The sequence below is a fragment of the Equus caballus genome, chromosome 10 (genome assembly GCF_041296265.1).
Source record: "Equus caballus isolate H_3958 breed thoroughbred chromosome 10, TB-T2T, whole genome shotgun sequence".
In the NCBI taxonomy this organism is placed as follows: Eukaryota; Metazoa; Chordata; class Mammalia; order Perissodactyla; family Equidae; genus Equus; species Equus caballus.
In genome coordinates, this window is record NC_091693.1 from 26,258,857 (window position 1) to 26,282,906 (window position 24,050).

The following is a 24,050-nucleotide window of genomic DNA, read 5'->3' on the forward strand; positions in this document are numbered from 1 at the left end:
TATTTCTGCTGTGTGTTGGTTCTCGCTCAGGTTGTCTTGTCTCCTTGTGTACCTGGTTATCTTCAACTGCTCATAAGTCATTGCCCTTGAAAAAAATTATCTGCGAGTGTTCTCCCAAGGCACGAGACAAACTTGCCCTCCTCCAGAGAAGTTTTCTTTTGCTCTGGTGTATGCTATGATAGGCAGAATTCTAAGAAGGCTCCAAATAACCCACACCTTCGTATAATCCCCTCCCCTTGGGTTTAGGTGAGACACGTGAATATGAGATGTCACTCCCATAATTCTATCACGTCACAGGGCAAACAGGATTATGCAGATGTACTTAAGATCTCTAATCCGTTGACTTTGAGTTAATCAAAAGGGAGATTGTGCTAGATGGGCCTGGCCTAACCGAGTGAAATCCTTAAAAGAGATGGATTCTCCTGGTGGCTGCAAAGAAGCAAGAAGAAAATGGACATGTTGCTTAAAAAGAGAGGTGACTTCTAGGAGCTGATGGCCTCAGTCTACAAATGCAAGGAACAGAATTCTGCACAGAAGCTCAGATTTAGATCTGGTTCATCCTCATATGATTTATATGCATGATGTTGCAAAGTGCTATTGAGCTTAGAAACCCCAGAATTACAGCTAAATTTGGAGGCTCCAGAAAAAGAAGGGAAGAGGAAGCTAAATGTGGTGACTGATGGTCTGTAGAAACTAGGTTTTGAGGTAATATTTACAGATTTTTAAAGTTGCTGACATTTTGGCAATGTGTATTATTGCTTTTCAAACCCATTAGTCAGAATTTACAAAGAATAAGAGCCCTAATGCTAGATAAGGCTCTGAACTTCATCCTGCAGTTTGTTTTGCAATAAAATCTTTAAGAGCTGTGAAACATTTGTTTTTCAACAGGAAGTGGTCAAATGTTAGGGATGAAATGTAAAGGCAGTTGCTACTGCTGTGGAATAGATTTATTCCTCTGTGTATGAGACCAGGGAAAGAATTTCATAATTCAGCATTTCACTGGTGAGCATCTTTCAAAAACTGCTGCACAATGGACTCGAAACAAAGGGAAAACCCAGCCAAGAGGAGTGAGTTAATGGACACTTTTGTTCATACACAATTGTTTATTGATTTCATCGACTTTGAGCTGCATTTTGAATAGTGCAGGAATGTTAAAAGATTACAGGACATGAAAGTGATGTTTTCGCAAAAAGAAAAAACACTATTTCTTTTCAAATTAATTCTCATGTCTTCATCAACAGAGCTGTCATAGCAAGTACTATCTTATTTTTCTCCTCATATGAGCTAATGTGAACATTATTTGTGTCCATTTGTGAAATCGTTTACATTTTTATATTAGTGTGCCAAAGTTACAGTAACAGTAATCTTTTGCAATTGAATGTGCACAAATAAAAGCCTTATGAAAAAAGCCTATATTTTGCCAATTCTAGAACTATTCTTCCCCATTTTCTATTTTAACAATAAGCATCCATTTTCGCAAACTTCATTTTAGGCTGAAGAGTGTTGGCTACTCTTTGAAGTGTCTTTTGCAATGTGTTCTACATGAGAAGAGTCTCATCTTTAATGCTCTATTACAAAATCTAAAATGGCAATATTTTTCTTAAGGATTAGAAATAAAAACATACATATTAACATACATATAGGCAACCCGAGAGTAACTTTGTAAATAAGGCAAAACATCTCACGTTGCTAATTTAATATGATGGAGTATATAGTTGTACAATTTTGCATCCAATATCCTTCCTTCAATTTAATGTATTCTGATAACCAACAGGTAACCTCTATCTAATTTAATATTTTGATGGAGGCAGTTAAATATGTTCTTAAATCCAGTTTTCAAAAGAGAAACATCCCACCAACAACTTGGACATGAGAATGTGCTAGTGAGCAGTGGTGCTTCATTTGTTACTTTCATACTTTGTTACTCTGCAAAGATTCTGTTACAAGAAATGGACTGAGACTAGAGACTTTCAACCTAGGATGATACTCTGCATCACTGAGTCTTGGCCAAAATCGACAACGTTTCACTGTTGTAACAAGAACTTCCCACAACTTCCTCTATATATACATTTTTCCAGCCTTATTGAGATATAATTGACATATAACATTGTGTGAGGTGTACAATGTGATGATTTCATACATATGAAATCCTATGAGTATATGTGATACAGGTGTTCGTGTATATGTGATAATTTGATACATATATATTATGAAATTATTACAACAATAAGGTTAGTTAACACCTCCATCACCTCTCATAATTGTGTTTCTGTGTGTTCAGTGAGAACATGTGGATCTTAGTTGTATATACTTATATACAACTTCCAAGTATATAATACAGTCTTGTGTCGCCTAATGACGGGGACATGTTCCAAGAAATGTGTCGTTAGGCCATTTTGTCATTGTGCAAACATCATAGAGTGTACTTACACAAACCTAGATGGTATAGCCTACTTATAACTGGAAGCCACAGACTTCTTTGTCACAGTAGAATCATAGTACAGTTTAACTTGAACTTCAATTTTTAAAAAATCAGTCTCTATATTTGCTTCACAAACATAGAGAATTCTGATGGACTATTGCAACAAGAATAGCCAAATACCTATCAACAAACTAATATAGGCAGGACTTATGAGGAAAAAATTATATTTTATGGTAAGACAAAAAAGGACACTCGAATCAATGGGATTCATTTAAAGGACCTGGGGTACCTCTTGCTTCCCAGAATGGCTGAGAAGGCTGGATAACCATCTTGGGAAATAGGAAGGAAAGGAGATGAGGTAGACAGGTCCACAGGCAAAAATGACAGCTCAGGGGCAGCTTGGTGAGGACATCCCTGTTGCACCTGGAAACCCAAGTGAGCCCCACGGCCACCCCAGAAACTAGAGGGAATCAAAAACGTGTGAAAACATAAAATAGCAGTTCTCAACCTTTTGGTCTCAGAACCCCTTTATACTCTTAAAAAATATTGGTGACCCCAAAGAGCTTTCGTTATATAGGTTATATCTATCCATATTAACTCTATGAGAAATTAAAATTGAGACACTTTAAAAATACTTATTTATCAAGTCATACAAGAATATCAACAATAAAGCCATTACATGTGATCATAAGTAGCATATTTTAAACAAACAACTATATTTTCCAAAACAAAATGCATTTAGTGAGAAGAGCAACATTGTTTTATATATTTTTGGCAATCTCTTTAATATCTGACTGAATAGAAGGCAGCTGGATTCACGTATTTGCTTCTGCATTCAAACTGTTGCAATAAGTTGTTTTGTTGAAGTTTATGAAGAAAGCCCAGTTTCATACACATTGTTGTTGGAAAAAGCAGAAGTAATTAATAGTCTTTTTAGATAATTATGAATATTCTTCTTTGACACCATATCAACTCATAAAACACTTAATTGCATGTAGAATCTAAAACCACATCAATGAATGTTTATACTGTTACATTAAAATCCATTGGCCCATCTCTCTCTCTCTGAATAGATCCTTACCAGTGTACAACTTTGTAACAGCACGTATTGGTCATTTGGGAGAAAAAGTTGGTTCATCAAATCATGCAGATACTCCAGATGTTGACACTTTTCACTATATAATATCAAAAAATCACATTTGCCAATATCACCGTCAATCTCATCAGCAATACTATAAGAGTTTTGACCTTGAATATTCCCTGAAAGGGTCTTGAGGATATCCAGGGGTCCCAATGCCACATATTGAGAGTAACTTGAACAGAAAAATAGAAGAGAACAGAATGAAGAGCTCAGGAACAAACACAGACAGATGTGGGAATCCTAGTCCATCCTCGTGTGGTAGGCAGCCTCCAACATGGCTCCCAAGGATCTCCACCTCTTGGCATTCCATGGTTGTGTGATCCCTTTCCCTTGAGTGTGGGCTGGACCCAGGGACTTGCTGATCATGAACAGAATAGAAACAAAAGTGATGGGATGTCACTAGCAAGATTAGGTTACAAAATATCATGGCTTCCATATTGGAAACTCTCTTGCTCGCTCTGAGGAAAGCAAGATGTCATGTTGTGAGCTGCTCCATGGAGAGGCCACGTGGCCAAGAACTGATTGTGGTCTCCAGCCAATGGCCAGAGAAGGACTGAGACTCTCAGCCAACAGCCCACAAGGAACTGAATCCTACTAGTAATCATGTAAGTGATCTTGGAGCCCATCCTTCATCAGCCCTATTTTGACTTCAGCCTGTGAGAGACCATGAGCCCACCCATCTAAGCTATGCCTGGATTCCTGACCCACAGAAACCATAAGATAAACTCTTATTGTCTTAAACCACTAAGTTTTGGAGTAATTTATTATGCAGCAATAGATAACTAATATGTCTTGGTTTTGTACTTGGGGAAAAAAGAGTCTTTATTTACATCATACATAAAAAGTAAATTTCAGATAGATTAAAGGGATGAATCAAATTATAAAGCTTGGAAACAAAGGAGAAAATATAGGAGACTATTTTTGTAATGTCCATGTGGGAATTGCTACTTAAGAAAGATATAACACTTAGAAAGAAAACAATAAGTTGATATGATTATATAAATTGTTAAACTTCAATATGATAAAAACTATTCTAAAGAAAAATGTTTAAGTTGACAGCCTGGGAAAAATTTGTAAAAAGGATCAATACCTGTAATATATAAAAAAATTCATGCAAATCAGTAAGGAAAATCAAATAATCCGATAGAAAATTTTATGTACAGAAGAATATGTACAAATGGCCATGCATACAAAAAGATCGTCAGCCTCTCTAGGAACCATGGAAATGTAAATTAAAACAAAAATGAGATGATTTTTGACCATCAGATGGGCGTAAACGTAAAACTGATGTATCCACTTTGGGCCAGAAAGAAAAAAAAGTGATACTCTTATGCACAATTGGAATACATTGATAAAGCTTATTTATGCTGAGTTTGCATAGTTAGCCAGAATTAAAATGTGCAGGCCCTTCAGTTTAGCGACTCCACTTTAATGGAACCTATTCTGATCACATACATGAATAGAGTACATTTTGCCTCATGGCTAGACGCAAGATCAGAACACAAAGATCAACAGCCTATGTGAAGAGCAGCAATAATCAATTAGAAAACGTCATGGAAAACTAGATCCCATTCACAAGAGCCACAGAAACTCTAAGTTAATGGGAGAAAACAAGTAGTATATAAACGTACACAAAGAAAAGTATTTTAAAAAGTTTTCTGAAAGACATAAAATAAGATGTCCAAGAAGGGTGCAGGGACGCTTATTGCAGAATTGTTTGTCTTGGAAAAAAAAATGTTGCAAACAACCTCAAAGCCCCCGAGCGTGGGGAAGGCCACCTTCATTTCTTTATCTATAGCATGGGACACCCCGCAGCAGTCAAAAAGAATGACCTGTTTCTGTGTGGGATCCCTATTTATTCAACAGAAATAACTCCAGGACATGTTAAACAAAAAATGCACATTGCAGAAGGATGTTTCTCGATAGTAAATGGTATTAATAATGCTCAATAAAACTGACTATTATGGCTTTTGATACTGTCAGAACACCCTGGAAGGTTGTAACCAGGCACATGGCTGATGCCCTGCCTGTCAAAGTCTTGTTTTCAGAGCTTGGAGCCACCATGGGACAGAAGGTCCCCAGAGGTGACCTTGGACAAAGTCCCAAGAACGTAAGAACCAGCCAAGAGGAGATGCTATGGCTCAAAGCCAACTCCAATCAAAGTCAGCCACGTTGGCCCACCCCTAGAGCTTTCCATGCCCGCAGCTCATAAGTGGGGATTCAACCTACAGCAAAGAATCCCGGCTTGACTCTTTATCACCTCCACCCTGGAGGAACCGGCACTCCACCAGCCCGGCTCAGCACCTTCAGGGAGCGGTTGAGACACTCCGCCAGGTAGGTCAGGCTGCTCCAAATTTCCAAGTGGCTTCCATCTCCTACCTGGATGACTGGAGGCAACAGAACAGTGATTAAAACCCATGGTTGTAGGGATAGTCAGCTAGGTTCGAGCCCCAGCACTGCCCTTATGAGCTATGAGACCTTGGGCAAATCGCTGAACCTCTCCGTGCCTCGGTTTTTCTCTCTGTGAAATGGGGTGGGTAACACAGTGCCTGCCTTCTGGTGGACGGGAGGATTAAGCGGTCATGTGAAAAGTGCTCAGGTCAGCGTCAGGCTCTTGGGAAATGATGTTTAAACGCTGATCATTGTTCTGCTGACGCTACAAAGAACTCAGACGAAGTCAGAGATGTAATCTCGGTGCTACTGACATTGGGGGCCAGATCCTTCTTTGCTGTGGGGGCCATCCTGTGCACTGGTGGATGTTCAGCAGCATCCCTGGTCCCTACCCACTAGATGCCAGTAGCATCTTCCCCAGCCATGACAACCAAAAATGTCTCCAGACACTGCCACATGTCCCCTGCGGGGACACAGTCATCCTTGGTTGAGAACCACTGCTCTAAGTGAGCTCCCCGTGAGCTGGGGCATGTAAGACAAGGCTACGAGACTGAAGGGTGGGAATAATATGGAAGACACTCAGGGTTTCATGAAGAGGCAGTTCCTAAAATCTTATCCTACTCCAGAAGCATTGCTTCTGTGTCACTCATCGGTCAGGCTCATTTCTCCCATTGGCTGATGGCTCGAATCCAGGGTCTCTGCTCCTCTCCACTGTTTCAGACTATGATGTTTGTGGTATTCTGCTTTACATCCATGAAGACATAATACCACGCAGTGCTGAGAAACATACTCATCCATTTGGAGAAAATAATAAAGACACATGGTGTTTTATGTATCAGGAACTGTTCTAAGAGCTACACACTTACTAAGTTCATTTAATCCTCATGACAATCCCATGGGGGTGGGGACGTCATTATTATTCCTATGTGTTACAGATAGAGAACCCAAAGCACAGAGAGGTTAAGTAACTTGCCTAAGGTCACACAGCTAGTAAGTGGCAGGGCTGGGATTTGAACCCAGGCAGCCTCTCTCCAGAGTCTGTACTGTAATCCATGACACAACCCATCTCTTGGCTGTAGGTATCATCTCTGGTACTTACTTCTTTCATGGCAAGATCTTGTCATCAAATGGAAGCTGAGCCGATAATCTGATAACAATTTAATAGATAAACATGGAACTGGCTCCAGCTGGAGGAAAGGGATCACATCCCCACTAGACAAGCTCCCATGCCTTGGTGATCCCTGAGGGCTCCATGGAACAGTTTGGAAATGCTTTGCAAGCCCCTCAGTTTACAGCCAAGAAAGCTGAAACAAGAATGATAATAATACCAACCACAGGGCTGATGGTTACATTCATACGTCGCATACCAGGCACCATGCTGCACACCTCAGGGCATGATCTCACGTCCTTTCCAAATGACAGCATGCATGAAAGCCATGTTTGTTTTGTGTGTGTGAATTTTGAAAAATACATGAGTGAGATGAGAAAAGTAAGTCTCGAGAAGGCAAGATGAGTTAGCCAAGGTGTAAGGAATTTGATTCAAGGGAGCAGTCCAAAATTTGCAAAATGCATTCTGTGGGAATTATAATTCTCTATGATGTAACAGATGTTGCCACATTTCTTTTAATCATCTCTTGTTGGAACCTCAATGCACATTTTAGCCTCTCTCTGAGCAGAATGTCTGAAAAGCTGCAAGTCTGATGTTTTCTCTCCAGATGCACACTAAAATAAACCACAGCTAGACGATAAGTAACATCCATCCATCCACCCCTTAAAACCATCTCGCACAGGTACCTGCGTCCTGCTGAGGGAACTGCAGTTACAAAGCTTCCCCCTGCCCAGGGTCTTTTGGGGTGGGAGAGGGGAGAAATGGCATTAGTTAAGTGACTGTGTTGCTTTTTCCCCTTTACTTTGGTGTGCAAAGGCACCTCATCTCCATGGCGGGAGAATCTGGTAATAAAAGAAAGAGGGCAGAGGACAGAGGGAGGTAGTGGAATTAACAAATCACCACAAATGTAGTCTCTCAAAATGACACACTTCTTATCTCACACTTTAGAAATCCCAAGTCCGAAATGGATCTCACTGGGCTAAAGTCAAGGTGTCAGCAGTGCTGCTTCCTTCTGGACGCTCCAGGGGAGAAGCCATTTCTTTGTCTCTTCTGGCTTCTCACGGCCCCACATCTGTCTGATCCCTTCTTCTGTCATCATATCTCCTTCTCTGACTCTCTTGCCTCCCTTCCCATCTTCTAAGGACCCTAACGACTCCACTGGCTTCACTCATTAGATGTTTTCTAGGGCTGCCATGGCAAAGCACCACAGACTGAGTGGCTCAGAATAACGGAAAGGCATTCTCTCCCAGCTCTGGAGGCCGGAAGTCTGAGATCAAGGTGTCGGCGGGCCATGCTCCCACTGAGACCTGTAGGGAATCCTTCCTAGGGACTTGCCTAGGGAATTGTAGGGAATTGCCTCTTCTAGCTTCTGGCGGTCTACCAGCAATCTCGGGCATTTCTTGGCTTGCAGCTGCATGACTCCACTCTCTGCCTTCGTCATCACACGGCCTTGTCTCCTGTGTCTCTGTATTAGTGCAGCCGTCTTCTTTTAAGGATACCAGCCATATTCGATTAGGGGCCTATGACCTCATCTTCACTAATTACAGCTGCAGTGACCCGATTCTAGATGAGGTCACACTCTGAGGTCCTGGGGCTTAGGACCTCAACATACCTTTTTTGGGGGAGTGGGGCTGCAATTCAACTCACGACACCTGGATACTCCAGGATAATCTTCACATCTCAAAATTCTTAACTTAATCACATTTGCAAGGTCCCTTTTGCCATGTGAGTTCACATTTTCACAGGTTTCAGGGGTGGGGGACATAGGCATCCTGGAGGGGGCACTATTCTGCCTACCAAAGGTAGGTTATTTATGGTCCACAAGAGGCCAGCAAGACTCAGCTGGGAGTGCCAGGCCAGTGCCCAGCTGCCAGGGGCTGTCGTTCCACAGCAATGGGAGTGAAAATGGCAGGGGGTGATGGAGTATGAGAAGAGAAAAGGGTGGTAATACTTTCCTTTAAGAAGCTTAAAAACATGTTTTCATGCCTATTTTAGTACACAATCCCAGCAGCCCAGGGACCACAGTGGAAAGGAAGACAAGAAACCCACAAAGTGTGAGGAACCTGACAATAGTAAAGGTCTACCTTTAACGAGGGCTTGCCCTGTGCCAGGTCCTGTTTAAGGACGCTCCTTTCATTATGGCCTGTGACCATCTCAGCACTATGCGATCCCATTCTCCAGAGGAGGAAACTGAGGCTCAGAAAGATTAAAGTATTTGTCCAATGTCACACAGAATCCAAACGCTGGCTGTTTGGTTGCAAAAACATTCTTAAACACTACTTCTGTACTGTGTACCACTTCCTACGTTAGATGCCAGGAAATAAAGCAATGAGTATGAAATGGTCCCTGTGCTCAGGTGGAGGGGGGCTCACAGTCTAGGAGGGAAACAGATTATTAGAAGGCCTTGGGTTGTGTACTATAATTAAGATGCTACGGTATGTAGCAATATACATGGTAAGACCAGAAGTCTTAACTGGTGGCCCCATGTGATATGCACAGTGTTTTACATTTGAATTAACTGCCAGTATATAAAAGTCAGGAGGTTTCACATCAAAAACAACCTGGAATCTGGCTTCTCTTGAGAATATCAGAGAATCTGGCAATGGTTCGTCCACCAACAACAGTGGGCAAGAGTTTAAAGCAGCTGCCTCATTTGAACAGAACATCCATTTTCCCCACAGTCCCCACCATTCTCTATTATTCACTCAGCTGGATTCACTAACTTATGTATCTGTTGGGCCTCTGTAGGTGTTTAACTTTGAGATCTCTAGGAAAGACAAACAATGCACGTGTGTTCAATGAAGAAATATTTGAGCATCCTTTCCAGACTCAGCTCACCCAACTTCTTTATTGCTTCCTCCTAGGTCTTTGTTATTGTCACACTGTTCTCCACATGCACTGCTCCTTGAGCATCCCCAGCAGTTAAGGAACTTTGCCAAAGACAGAACATGAGCAATCTCACGGTTGTGTCAGTCTTCCTCCTCCGGGGCTTCTCAGCTGTCCCTGAGTTACAGCTGCTCAGCGCTGCCACCTTCCTTCTCATTTACCTGGCTGCGATTCTGGGGAACCTCTCCATCATGGCTGCCGTGACACTCGACCCCCGCCTGCACACACCCATGTACTTCCTCCTCAAACACCTCTCCCTGGTGGATATCTGCTCCACGTCCACCACCCTGCCCCAGGTCCTGGTGGCCACCATGGTAGGCTCTGGGGAGATTTCCCTCCCGGCATGCGCCTCACAACTCTTTGCCTTTGTCTGCCTTGGGTCCACAGAGTGTTTTCTCATCACCTCCATGGCTTATGATCGTTGTCTGGCCATCTACAGGCCCCTAATGTATGGGGCAGCCATGAGCCCCCGGACCTGCGCCTCCCTGGTGGTGGTGGCCTGGGGCAGCGGGATCCTCTTTTCCGCCTTCCACACAGCCAACACCTTCTCCCTGCCCTTCTGTGGCCCCAATGTGATAGACCACTTCTTCTGTGACATCCCCCCACTCATGCGCCTAGCCTGTGCCAATGCAGATGCCCATGAGGCTGTCGGATTTGCAGCCAGCGGCTGCATCATCATGAGCTGCTTTGCCCTCACCGTCCTGTCCTACATCCGCATCTTGGCCACAGTGGTTCGGATCCGCTCCTCAGCCAGCCGCTGGAAGGCCTTCTCCACATGCTCTTCCCACCTGGCCACTGTGCTCCTGTTTTATGGCACCGGCAGCTCTGCCTACATGCAGCCCACCGCCCACTACTCCCCACTGCAAGGGCGCGTGGCTGCTGTCTTCTACTCCATCCTCACACCCACCCTGAATCTGCTTATCTACAGCCTGAGGAACAAGGACATGAAGGGTGCCCTGAGGAAGCTCTATCTTCAGGTGCCATCGTAGGACCTGGCATCTGGACATGAGAAGGATTCAGAAATCCACCTTCACAGGATTTTCCTTGTGGTCACAGTGGAGGTGTTAATGCCTCCAGAGACCACCAGGAGCACACGTGTAGCCTAACACTTGGCAACAAAATTGGATGACAATGAGTCATGCAAGAGGTCCCAATAGATGTCCAGACAAAATGGACACATGTCAAATGTGCATTTAATTTAAGCAAATGGACCTAAATGTAGGCAGGAGAAGACAGAGAGGGAGTGGATAATTTAAATAGTAGACAGTCATTTCATCCAAGATCCCCCTCAATGACCCTGTGTCCTGGAGTTGAGTCCAACAGATAACTCTCTTCTCAGCTCATCTCAGTTTCCTTGGATCTCCCACAAGTTGGTGCATCTTGTCCTACTCAACACAGTTCTAATATTGAATGGTACACATTTTTTGTTTCTATATGTCCTAAACGCAGGCCAATGACTTCATCAGAAGAAGCAGCAACTATTCCAGAAGAAAAATAGGCCATATTGGACTGGCAGAGATATGGTTTGTAGTCTCTTTTTTTTTTAAGATTGGCACCTGGGCTAACATCTGTTGCCAATCTTCTTTTTTTTCTTCTCCCCAAAGCTCCCCAGTACATAGTTGTATATTCTAGATGTAGGTCCTTCTGGCTCTGCTATGTAGAACACCGCCTCAGCATGGCCTGATGAGCGGTGCCATGTCTATGCCCAGGATCCAAACTGGCAACACCCTGGGCAGGTGAAGCGGAGTGCACGAACTTAACCACTTGGCCCCGGGGCTGGCCCCTGGTTTGTAGTCTGCATGTGGCTCCTTCCTAAGGGGATGTCAAGGGTAATTTTGTCTTTCTGCAATGTTTACCTGATATTATTGTATTGGTTGGGTTTTGGGTTCCGCTGTTTTAAAGAGACAATAGTGGATTACATAATACAAAAGGTTTATTTCTCTTTCATGTAAACATCTGTGGTTGAAGGTGATCCTGGGTGGCTCTAAGCCACAAAGTCATCCTGAGACCAGGTCCCTCCTCTCTCATTGCTCTACCATCCCCTGAGGTCTCCTTATCCACACAGTAGGAGACGGCTCACTAGCACGTCATTCACAACCCACCTGCAGGATGGGAGATAGAAGTAGAGGGCAAGCAACATGCTTTTAAGATGTGACCCGGAAGTTGTAAACATCACTTCTGCTGATATCCCATTGGCTGGCACTTGGTCACATGACCACACTGACCTGCAAAGGAGGCTGGGAAATGTTGTCTCCAGCTGGGTTGCCACATGCCCAGATGAAACTCCAAATAGAAGGCGAGAACATTATTTACTAATTGTTGTTGTTGTTGTTAGGAAGATTAGCCCCGAGCTAACATCCGTGCCCATCTTCCTCTACTTTATATGTGGGACGCCTACCACAGCATGGCTTGCCAAGCAGTGCCATGTCCACACCCAGGATCTGAACTGGTGAACCCAGGGCCACTGAAGTGGAATGTGCACACTTAAACGCTGTGCCACTGGGCCAGCCCCTACTAATTTTTAATCATTCCTCCCCATCTCATCTCTTGATGAGCCACCATCTATCTTTTTATTCCATCCTATCATCGTGCATTCAAGTCTTCCTTTATCCCTAGGCCACCTGTACTAGTCACTTTTATATACATTATCTCTATAATTCTCTATAATATTTTCTTCATTTTGCAGTTAAGGAAAATAAAATTCAGATAGGTTTGGCAACTTACCCAAAGTTAAGAGGATCAAGAGAGGCCCAATATTTTCACTCCAGAAACACTCAGGGTTCTTCTTTTTTGTTTGTTTGTTTGTTTTGAGGAAGATTAGCCCTGTGCTAACTGCATTCAGTCCTCCTCTTTTTGCTGAGGGAGACTGGCCCTGAGCTAACATCCATGCCCATCTTCCTCTGCTTTATATGTGGGACGCCTACCAAAGCATGGCTTGCCAAGTGGTGCCATGTCTGCACCCAGGATCCGAACAGCAGAACCCCGGGCCCCAAAGCAGAACGTGCGCACTTAACCGCTGCACCACTGGGACAGCCCCAGGATTCTACTTTTAATGACAGAGATTGAATTGCATTTCTCTAGGAATTTAAAAATTTTACCATGTTGAGATATCTCCTTGGGAAGTTTTAGGAGAGGATTGCAGTGCTACCAACATATCCTTGAGGGTTGAACAGTCCTCCTCTACTTCAGAATACCAACCTCTTGATCAAATGCACAACTTGGGAGAGACATAAACTGGCCAAAAAGAGAGTAAAGGGGCATGTGACCAGCCAGCTAGATCAGACAAGTCTTTGCTGATTACTGGGGTATGCCAGAGCCATCTTAAGTAAGGTAATCATCAATGAGTCACATCCTGGTATAATCCCCTTTCATCAATGGTATATGGCAAAGCTGATGGGATGTCACTCCCATAATTACTTGATATCTACTCTCTGAGACAGAAAATATCCAGGTACTTGGTGTATCCCCCAGATCTCTGAGCGGCTGGCTCTCTAGCATCCTTTAGGTCTCAGCTTCAACGTCACCTCCTCAGATGTACCCTCCTTGGCCCTCCCTTCTAAAGAAGATCCCTTCCAGGTCACTCTCAATCCCTTCATCCTGTTTTATTATCTCCAATGCATTTATCATCCTTTTGAATTACCTAAATTATTCAGTTTTTTTATTCTGCCCTGAATCCCCCTCCCTACTCCTTCAAATCTAGTCTCCATGAGGGCAGGGCTCTGTTTTCTTCAGTGCTGTATCCCCTGTGTGTAGCATATTGTCTGGCACACACTAGGTGTTCAGTATTTATTTTTATGAACAAACAAATGTGAAGCAGAACAACAACAAAAAAAATCCAAATCTTCTCTGGTGTAAGCTAGAGTCAGGGGGCTGAGATCTCTGAGCCTTGGTGGTTTATCTCCCTCTACAGCCATTTCGGCAACACCTGTATGGGATCTTCTGGTTTCACAAACTCAGTCCAGACACCTCTTCCTAAATCAGATTAATAAATGCTATTGAATATAAACCACCATTGATTGGAAGATACTCCATTAATTTACATCCCATTAAGAAAGAAAAAGACACTGCCAATCAAACCATGACACGTCATCCATAAAACATATCCTAATTTCCCCTGTTCAAATGTACTGCTCAGCCTTCAGGACAAGGCTCCAACATCAATTCCTGGCCACCCCTCCTGGCCAGCGTGGGTCGTTTTTTCCTTTCTATACTCTCTCTCAGCACTCTCATTTCTCCAAAACATGCATTGCAGTTTTAACCAATTGTTTATTTGTTTAAAATCTGTCCCTCACACTAGAATGAATGCTGAATGAAGGGAGAGATTACATCTGCATGTTTACCGTTATCCAAGCTTTCAGTGTGCTGGTAAGCCAGCTCTCTGGAAAAAAAAAACAACTGTAATATTTGCCAATTTCCACGGTGTAAATAATCTCACCACAGCTGATGCCAATAGCTTAACAACTGGTTTGCGACATTCTTGGATATTTAACAGTTAGGTCTTGTGAGCTGGTACTAGCATGCTCTAGCATACAGTTGACCCAGGATAACAGAAACTCAATAAATCATTGGTTAGTGAATGAGTGAATTGTTGCTGAATCACGGTGAACGAATATGTAGCAAGTATTTCAAACTTAACCCGTCTACATACAGCTCTTTCTCTCTCCTCCATACTTGTTTTCACCCCACTTCCTAGCATTGCCATCCATCCATCACTCAAGGCAGAAAATTAGCAGGCTTATTGGTTTATCTCTCTCACTCACCTCCCCATTTCCCTCACATCCAGTAGGTCCATGAGTTTTGTCAGTTCCGCTCTCAACGTTTCTTTCAAGTTCATCCACTTCACACCATCCCCATGGCCACCATCATCTCTGGCCAGGCCCACTGCAACAACCTCCTCCTTTGTCTCCCTGCCTTCAGCTATTACCCTCCCGAACCCACCCTCCACCCAGAAGCCAAGTGTTCCTGTTAAAAATCATCACCCTGTTGCAGCTTTCCAGTGCCTTTTCATTGCCTTGGGCTCTCCATGGTGGGAACCCCGCTGAGGTCTCCAGCCTCCTTTCCTGCACCCTCCCTGCATCTTTTATCCGGAGCTATGCTGGCGTTACCTCAGTTCTTCAAACACATCAATCTTCTCCCTGCCTCAGGGCCTTTGCGCTTGCTTCATCCTCAGCCTAGAATACCCTTCGCCAAATCTGGGCACAACTGCCCCGTCATAGTTGAGCCTCACTTCAAACGTCATCTCTTTGGAGAGACCTTTCCTAACCTCCCACCAAGTATCATCACCTCCTCCCTCCCTCCCATCGGCCTGATTTATTGCCTTCGGATCCCTTACCATTTTTGGAAATGTCTATATTACTTCGTAGAGTAGGAGATAAGGACTTGGGTACCTGTTGTTTATTTCGGGGAGGGCAGGATCCGGGAGCCAGAAGGAAGTGCGCCTGCGCGCCCGTCTCCGGACAACAATTCCCAGAGTGCCCGGCGCGCGTGAGCCTCAAGCGCGCTTCCGCTTCCGTCCTGGAGATCCGTGCGGAGTGATGTGTGGGTGAGTGTGTGTCTCCGCGTGCGCGGGTAGTGTGTGCGGTGAGCGGGCGTGTATAGGCGAATGCTTGTGTGTGCTCGAGCGAGAGTGTCTGTGTGCAAGAGACTGGTGTGTGTACGAGTCTGTGAGCCAGGGAGAATGTTCGAGCAAGTGCGTGCAGGTGAGTGTGTGGGAGGGAATGTGATGTCTTTGAGGTGTGTGTATGGGTGAGCGAATCTGCGTGTATATGTGTGCGTGTATGTGTGAATGGGAGCAGGTGCGAGTTTGTGTAGGTGTGTGAGCCCCCCCCCACCCCACCCCGGGTGGCTCTTGCGTGTCTGTAGATCGTGAGCCTGACTGTGGCTTCTGTGATGGTATCTCGTGAGTATGGTTTTTTGCTGTTGCTGTGATTCGTGTGTCACTGTGATTTTTGTGGGGATGTGAGTGATTTAGTTCATGAGATTATGTGCGTTGTGTTGGGGGGGGTGTGTGTGATTGTGCATCCTGCTTGGAATGTAACCTTGTGAAGCCGAGACTGTGTGGAAGTTTGTGTGAAGAGGGCATGTAGTTTGTGATCTTGTGTGTCCACGTGTGGTTGAGTGTTGTTCTGGTGTGTCTGTGATTGAGTGGAAGTTTTTGTGGTGTGTACTGTGTGTGTAATTTGGTTTGAGTGTGATTGTGATCTGTGCGTCTGATTTGGTGCTGCTGTTGTTATCTGTCAGCATGTGATGTTTGTGTGAGGCTAACTAGTAGGTAAGGAAGTGTGTATGGGAGTTTGTGCGTGTTTGTGGGGTTGAACCAGTGTGAAGTATCTAAATCCTGTTGGCAAGTCTGTGTGTCCCTCTGCACTTGTGCCTGCAGTGTCATTGTCCCAATTGTCTTAAATTTTAAGGTTGCCTGTGAGGTTTTATTTGTGAATGAAGTGTGTCTGTGTGCATGCACATGCGCTCATACCTGCAAGTGTGGAGTGTTGCTGAGGGAGTGGTTTGGTGTGAGGGTTTAGATGGGATTTTGTGTGTCTGAAGTTGTCTCTCAAAGAGTGTTTGTGTGTGTAATTTTGTCTTTGAATGACCAGTCCTTGCATGCCACATGACACTGGGTGTCGAGTACTGAGCGTGTGAGTGTGTATTGGTGCTTGTGTCTGTGTGGGTTATGGGGACACGTGACTGTCATTTGGTGATGGAGGTTTTTGTCAATGCTGGTGTTTGGTGATCGGTGACTTGGGTGGTCCCTGAGGCCGTCTGTGTGAGGGCGCGTGTCTGATAGGCCCATGGCCAGTTAGACGGGAGGCTGCAGGCGAGGTGGGTAAGAGCAGGAGCTCTGGGCTCGCTAGAGAGGAGCACTTAGGCTCTTTTCTTCACTGCAGTTGTGCCTGGTGGCCAGGAGGCTCGCGGGAAATCCTTACAGACGAATGGGTTCTAATTCCCTTCTCTTCCTAGTTGTGTGAACTTGGACAGGTCGCTTAATCCCTCTGCACCTCACTTTCAAGCACTAATGAGTAATAAGCTCTCCCTTGGAAGTTGTCTTGAGGACTAAATGAGTCAGTATATGTAGAGGTGTTCCTCTCTGTGTCCTGTGGTCTACATATGTCTCATTTTTGGTGCCTCAGGGTCATTTGTGAGTGACGATGTCAGCTTTTGTCTTTGGGCCTGTCCTCTTTGCTCACGTACGGGTTGCGTCTTGTGTGTCTGTACTTATGGGCAGGCGTGTGGTTGCTCGCACAAGCTCTGGAGTCTGCAGTCGAGGTTCACGTCCCAGCTCCAGCCCTTGCCAGCTTGGTGACCCTAGGTGAGGTACAGAATGTCTCCATGGCTCAGTTTCCTCCTCTGTGTAATAGGGACAAAGATCCTTCTTACTTCCTGGGGTACTTAGAAGGTAAAATAAGCCATCCCTGGCCACTGCCCCCGAGCACGCCATGCCCCTTCAGGAGTCAGCAAGGCCAGGGCGGCCGTGGAGGGAAAGGCCTGCAGGCTGGAGGTCAGAGGCAAGAGCCAGCAGGAGCTCCGGGTGTGCTGAGGTGGGGAAGGTGGACAGAGGCAGTTGCCAAGTGGAAGAGGCCAAGCTCCTGGATCTCGAGGCCGGCTCTGGATGGGATGAGGACGCAGCTGCCAGGTTGGTGGAATGCCCAGGACCCAGGACGCGATGAGTCACTGCCTTTTGTCGTTTGTTCCTTGCTCTGTGCGTGAGGCCTCTGTGCTGGGAAGGCTCCTGTTTCTCTCTGCAAAACCACATTTGCTGAGCCCTGTGTGAGTGTTTTTTTTTTTGGGGGTGTCAGTGTGTGATTGCAATAGTGTGATCCGTATGTCAGTGTGATTTATGATGGGGTACGAGGGTGGGGAGAGTGATTTTGTGCATGAAATTGTGTGATTGTGGTTTTTTCTTTCCAAATGTGATGTGTCTATGGTTGAACATAAATTTGTGTGTGGCAAGGGTAGGGTGTAGTTCATTATTTTGTGGGTTCTTGTGGGATTTCTGTGTGTGTGGTTGAGTGGGAGTTGGTGTGTGACGGGGAATGTCGTGATGAGTGATTTGCTGTGTCTCTGTTCGCTGGAGTGATTTATGTCCATGATTTTGTGTGAGGGGGGTGACGGGGGGTAATCTGGTGTGGCTATGGTGATATGTGGTAGTATGTGATGCTGTATGTCTTGTGGGAGGGGCTAACTAGTACCAGCCTGAGGAAGTGAATGATGTCTGTGTGTGATTCTGGGGTGTACAAGTGTGACAAGTGTATCTAAACCAGGTGGTCACACTTTAGTGAGCCTGTGTGTGGCTGTGTGTTTCTCTCAAGGTATGTCTGTGGCTAAGGGTTTCATTGTTGCCTCTGTGAGATTTTGAGGGGGTGCCTATGAAGTTTCCCTTGTGGATGAAGTGTGTGTGTATTGGAACTTAATTCTAGTGGGGAAGATGGTCAAGATAAGATAATGTCAGTCACTGATAAGTGCTCTGAAGAAAATACTAGAAGGCAGCAGGACAGAGTGACTTAGGGGCTGCGGGCCATCAGAGTTTGGGTGGTTAGAGACGCCCTCTTGAGAAGGGGACATCTGGGCTCAGCCCTGAATGATGAGAATGACCTAGAGGGAAAGTTAGAGGAAGAGTGTTCCAGGAAGAGGGAAGAGTGAGGACAAAGGCCCCAAGGCAGGAATGACGTGGGGTGTTGGAGGAACAGTGGGCAGTGAGGTGGTGAGCAGACGAGGGCCATCGTTGCTTTTAGGTCTTGGTGAGGACTTTAGTGGCCAGTGGAGGGTCTGGGGCAGGGCAGCGACAGGGTCTGGGTTGCACTTTTAAGTGGTCACTCTGTTCTTGGGAACAGAGGTCAGATCTGAGCGGTGTGCAGCCAGCAGCCTTGACAGTTCTGTGCTCTGCTGCTGTGTGTTTTTCAGCATGTAATGCAACTCCTCTTTGTGCCTCAGTGGCCTCCTTAGTGAAGTAAAATGCTGTTTGTCCCTGTCTCTTCCTGGTTCAGCAGGTGAAATGGTCACTGTCCTAAATCCTTTCACTCTATTAACTGTAACAGCTAGCTACTGCTGCATAACAAAACACCCCAAGACAACAGCTCTTCGTTATTTCTCATCAGCCTGCAGGCCCGCTGGACTGGCCGGTGTGTCTGCAGGTTGGCTGGGCTGCTCTGCTCCTGGCTGGGCTTACCTGGGGAAGCTCTTCCCATGTGTCTCTTACCCTCCTCCTAGCACCAGATACCTTCTCATGGCCATCCCAGTGCACGAGAGGGAGAGTGGAAATTGTTCCACCTCTTGAAGATGACTCGAAACTGACAAACTTTCACTTCCACCTCATTCTCCCATCAGAGAATTCACCCTGGCGAGAAACCCTATCAGTGTAACGAGTGTGTAAAAGCCTTTAGTGATCAGTCCTCCTCCAGTTGACATGAGAGGACCCACAATGGGGAGAAACCTTAGGAATGCAGTGAATGCAGGAAGGCCTTTAGCTGGGCCTCATCCCTTACTCTCTATCCGAGAACTCATACAGGCGAGAACCCCTACAAGTGCCCCAACTGTAGGAAACCTTTCCAGTACAGGTCCTCCCTCATCGAGCACCAGGAAATCCACACAGAGAAACCCTACAAATGCAGTGACTGAAGAGGCTGTCAGCTACAGCGCCTCCGTCAGCATCCATCAGAGAACTCAAACTGGGGAGAATCCCTGTGTGTGTAAGGAGTGTGGGGACACCTTGAAGTACTGCTCCTCCCTGACCATGCACTAGCGGATCCATGGTGTCAGGACGCCCTGTGAGCATAAGGGATGCCTGAAAGCCTTTGGTCGTGGTTATCCCGTAAAGTACAGAGGATCCCTGCCAGGGAGAAATCCTACAGACACAGTGAAGGTGAGGAGTCCTTTTGTGGCAACTAACTTCCGAGAGTTCTTACTAGAACATACCATGCATGTGGAACCTTCAGATTTCATTTGGCCCAAGATATCTGAGACATTACATTGTACATTAATCATGGAGATATGGGTCAATGGTCCCCAAGACCACCTCCAAGTTTGGTGACTCACTAGAAGGACTCAAGAGAACTCAGCGTATAGTTGTACTCATGGCTAAGAGTTATCACAGTGAAAGGATACAAAGCAAAACCAGCAAGTGGGTAAAGGCGCCTGGGGTGAAAGGTGAAGTCGAGGAAGCCAGGCACACACTTCCAGGAATCCTCTCCCATTGGAGTCACACAGGACGTACAATTTATCCAGCAGTGAGTTGTGACAACACTGCTCTCCTGACTCCTCCTCCAACATACTAAGCTATTTTGTGACTTCAGGACCTTTGCTCATGCTGTTCCCTCTGTCCAGAACACTCTCCTTTCCTAATGTTCCATGGCTGACTTTTCCTCATCCTTTGGTCTCTGCTCCCAGAAGGCTTCTCTTGGACCACCCAGTCTAAAACTAGCCCTCCTGCTGGCACTCCTCTACCCGTTACCCTGTTTTCTTTTTCTTTGTAACACGTGCCACCTTGTTTTGCTTATTACCTTTCTCCGTATGACACACTAAAGTTTGAGAAATACTGGTTTCAGGAAAGGGTTGAAAACTCAGGTGCCTACGGGGCCAGGCACTTTGTGAAAATGCGTTAATGCCTTTAGATCAAGCTCACCTCTCTGATTCCATCACAGGCCCCATTCACACATTTGCACAAAGGGGCAACCCTTGCCTTAAGCCAGTGTTTTTGAAATTTTAGCTTTCAACAGAATCCCCTGGAGGGCCTGTTAAAACACAGGGTGCTGGGTCCCACTCCCCAAATTTCTGACTCAGTAGATCTGGCTGGAGCCTCAAAATTTGCATTTTTTTTTCTCCTTCTTCTTCCCAAAGGCCCTGCAGTACATAGTTGTATACTCTAGTTGTGAGTGCCTTGGTTGTGCTATGTGGGACACCGCCTCAGCATGGCCTGATGAGCGGTGCCATGTCTGCGCCCAGGATCCAAACCGGCAAAACCCTGGGCCACCAAAGCGGAGCGTGAGAACTTAACCACTCAGCCACAAGGCTGGCCCTGAGAATTTACATTTCTAACATGTCCCCAAGTGTACTAGTTTCCTGTGGCTGCTGTAAAAAATTACCACAGACTGAGTAGCTTAAAACAACAGAAATGTCTTCTGTTACAGTCCTGGAGGCCAAGTCCGAAATCACTATCACTGGGCCGAAGTCAAGGTGCTGGCAGGGCCGCACTCCCTCTGGAGGCTCTAGGGGAGACTCCTTCTGTGCCTCTTCAGCTTCTGGTGGCTGCTGGCATTCCTTGGGTTGTGGCTACATCATCTCATTCTTCAAATCTCTTTCACATTGCCACCTCCTCTGTGTGTGTGAAATCTCCCCCTGCTTCCCTCTTATAAAGATACATGTAATGGCATTAGGGCCCACCTGGATAATCTCCATCTTGAGATCCTGTTACTGAGCTTGCTCTACTCACTTCGACCTGAGCCAATCAATCACAATGAGTTAGGGATGAAGAAAGAAAGTTTAATTAGATTGGATTAGCTGGCAAATTGGAAGACAGGTGACTATGTCTCAAAAACTTATCTTCAAAAATTACAGAATCTTGGGGCTGCCCCAGTGGCGCAGTGGTTAAGTGCTCACGTTCCACTTCTGTGGCCCCAGGTTTACTGGTTCGGATCCTGGGTGCAGATATGGCACCGCTTGGCAAGCCATGCTGTGGCGGTGTCCCACATATAAAGTGGAGGAAGATGGTCATGGATGTTAGCTCAGGGCCAGTCTTCCTCAGCAAAAAGGGAGGATTGGCAGCAGATATTAGCTCAAGGCTAATCTTCCTCAAAAAAACAAAACAAACAACAATTAACAGAATCTTGAGGTAGTTATATAGGGAAAATGGGCATTGAGGAGGGGGTCCAGGGATGTTGGGCTCCAGATATGACGGGCTCCCAGCATCACACTGTTCCATTCTTCTGTCAGCTGTGATGGACAACTTATAGGTGTGTTTCCTGCCTATGGTCAGCATGTTCCTGGAGAGAAACTCAGAACAAAGTTTTAATTTATCAAGCTATCTGGGAGTACAAATGTAAGTGGAGCCCATAAATCAGGAAAGCATGTGAAGTTTTTAGAGTACGTGCAGAGCAGTGAGTAGTCAGAGGAGGGGCTGGGGCCATTTAGTATAACGAGATGGCCTTACTTACAATCCTTAACTTATTCACACATGAAGAGACCCTTTTTCCAATTAAGGTCACATTTACAGGTTCCAGGGTTTAGGAACTGATCTCTCAGGGGCCATCATTAGCCCACTATGCCAGCCAACAGGGATGCTGCTGGCCCAAGGAGCACACATGGAGAAGCACTGCCTTAAACCACAGGCTAGATCATAGCATGTCTTCGGAGTCACAGAGGCCTGGGCTTGGAATCCATTCTGACACCACCAATTCCTAGCTATGCACTCTTGAGCAATTTGCTACCTCTGCCAACCTGTTCACTCTCTGTCCCCACCTAGTTGGGCATGGGGGTTAGAAACCATGTAAGCACCTAGCAGAGAATCTGGCCCATTGCAATTCAGATGCCTCCAAATGGGGCCTACGGACCAGTCATAGCTCATAAATGCTTTATGGTTCTGAGATGGCATTTTTAAAAATTAGTTGTCCACATTAAAATATTGGGAGACTTCACATAAAAATTGAGTATTCCAGATTCTCTTGAAAAATCAAAAGATCTGGTAAGAAGAGTTCCTTTGGTTAGGATTAGTCCCCTTCCTCTTCACCATATTCTCTATCCTACCCACCTGGCTCCCTTAGGTGCATGAGTTTGCATCCTATAGAGGGATTCATTGCAGCTCAAGTCCTTTCTTCTCTTTATTCTAAACCTTTTTACCTGAAAGGCTGAAGTGGGCCAGGTGCCATGGCAATGGGTGCTGTACTTCCCTTCTGCAAGGTCCCACCTGCTTATCAGATGGCCTGGGCACCAGCCCTGGACCCAGAGCTTCCCAGCTGGAACTGTCAATGGGAGGAGAGATTCCAGGGTGGGGGCATGACTGACCCCTCTGAGGTGGTGTTCATGTGTGTGTGTGCACATGCGTGTTGCACACGTACCCACCCGGACTGCTAAGTTTCTCTGCATTTTCCTGGAGAGAAAGTCCCCGGCTTTCATCAACATTTCAAGATCATCTGTTGCCCCCAACTGGTTATAGAAGCCTGGGGTTTGGCTGGCTTGAATGCATGCAGTGAGACAATATTGAAGTGACCCCATCTCTGGGATGCTGGCTTTTCATGAGAAATACAACAAAAAAAAGAAAAACCCTATACAAGAAAACCCACAAGTGCAACAATATGTAGGAATAACTCAGGAAAACTTGTGCTTATGAGAAGAAATTATAACTTTACTGATTGATAAAAAAAGCTTGAATACATGAAAGGACAATATCATATTCCTAGATGCTAAGATTAAGTGTAACAATGTTAATTCTGCCTAATTCATTTATAAGTTCACATCAATAATCATCAAAAGGCTGTTTTTAGCTGATAAATTTTCATCTGGAATAACAAAATTATACATTTTTTCATATAAATATACATACACATATGCTTTTTTAAGGTACAATGATGGAAAACTCATTAAATATAAAGCTATAAAAATTTTAAACGAACATAGCTCCAATAAAATAGGGCAACAAGCCAGTGAAACAAAGTAAATGGTCCAGATAGAGATCCTACACTAATATATTTATAATATATTATGACTATGAATCATTTACTGATAATTCATGTTGGGGCAATTAACAATGGGGGAAATCTTGATCCTCTCTTCACACACACCAAAGTAAATTCAAGAATGGTTAAAGCATATTAAAAAAATAAAATAATGAAAACTGCAGAATAAAACTATTGTTTAGAGAAGGTTAGATTTTGTAGGCTTGGGAAGGAAAACAGAAGAATTGAGCTATATAAAAGTGAAAGCTTGTCAAAAAAATAATTCAAAGAAAATGCCAAACAAACTGGGAAAAACATTTATGGCCAAAATGAAGACAAAAAACTAATATCTGTATTATATAAAGAGATTGTTCAAATGGACAGGAAAATATTAAAGCCACATAGACAACACAAAAAGGAAATATAATTGCTTAACAAGCTTAGAGGAAAATGTTAACCTCC

General features: G+C 44.9%; 1 protein-coding gene and 1 long non-coding RNA gene across 2 annotated transcripts; one reads left to right on the top strand and one right to left on the bottom strand.

The window, feature by feature from the left end:
- Positions 1–1,083: 1,083 nt before the first annotated feature.
- Positions 1,084–15,384, bottom strand: LOC111775463 (uncharacterized). The gene is made up of 3 exons (XR_002811166.2): positions 15,281–15,384; positions 5,793–5,950; positions 1,084–3,921 (listed from the first exon to the last, which is right to left on the bottom strand). It is a non-coding gene; the product is annotated as an uncharacterized lncRNA (long non-coding RNA).
- On the top strand, positions 10,011–10,937 carry OR5BW3 (olfactory receptor family 5 subfamily BW member 3). The gene has a single exon (NM_001391874.1). The coding sequence runs from the start codon at positions 10,011–10,013 to the stop codon at positions 10,935–10,937; it is 927 nt and encodes a 308-aa protein (NP_001378803.1).
- Positions 15,385–24,050: the final 8,666 nt, after the last annotated feature.

Excerpts from the sequence above, each read along its gene's own strand:
- OR5BW3 (NM_001391874.1), top strand. The coding sequence starts at position 10,011 with ATGAGCAATCTCACGGTTGTGTCAGTCTTCCTCCTCCGGGGCTTCTCA.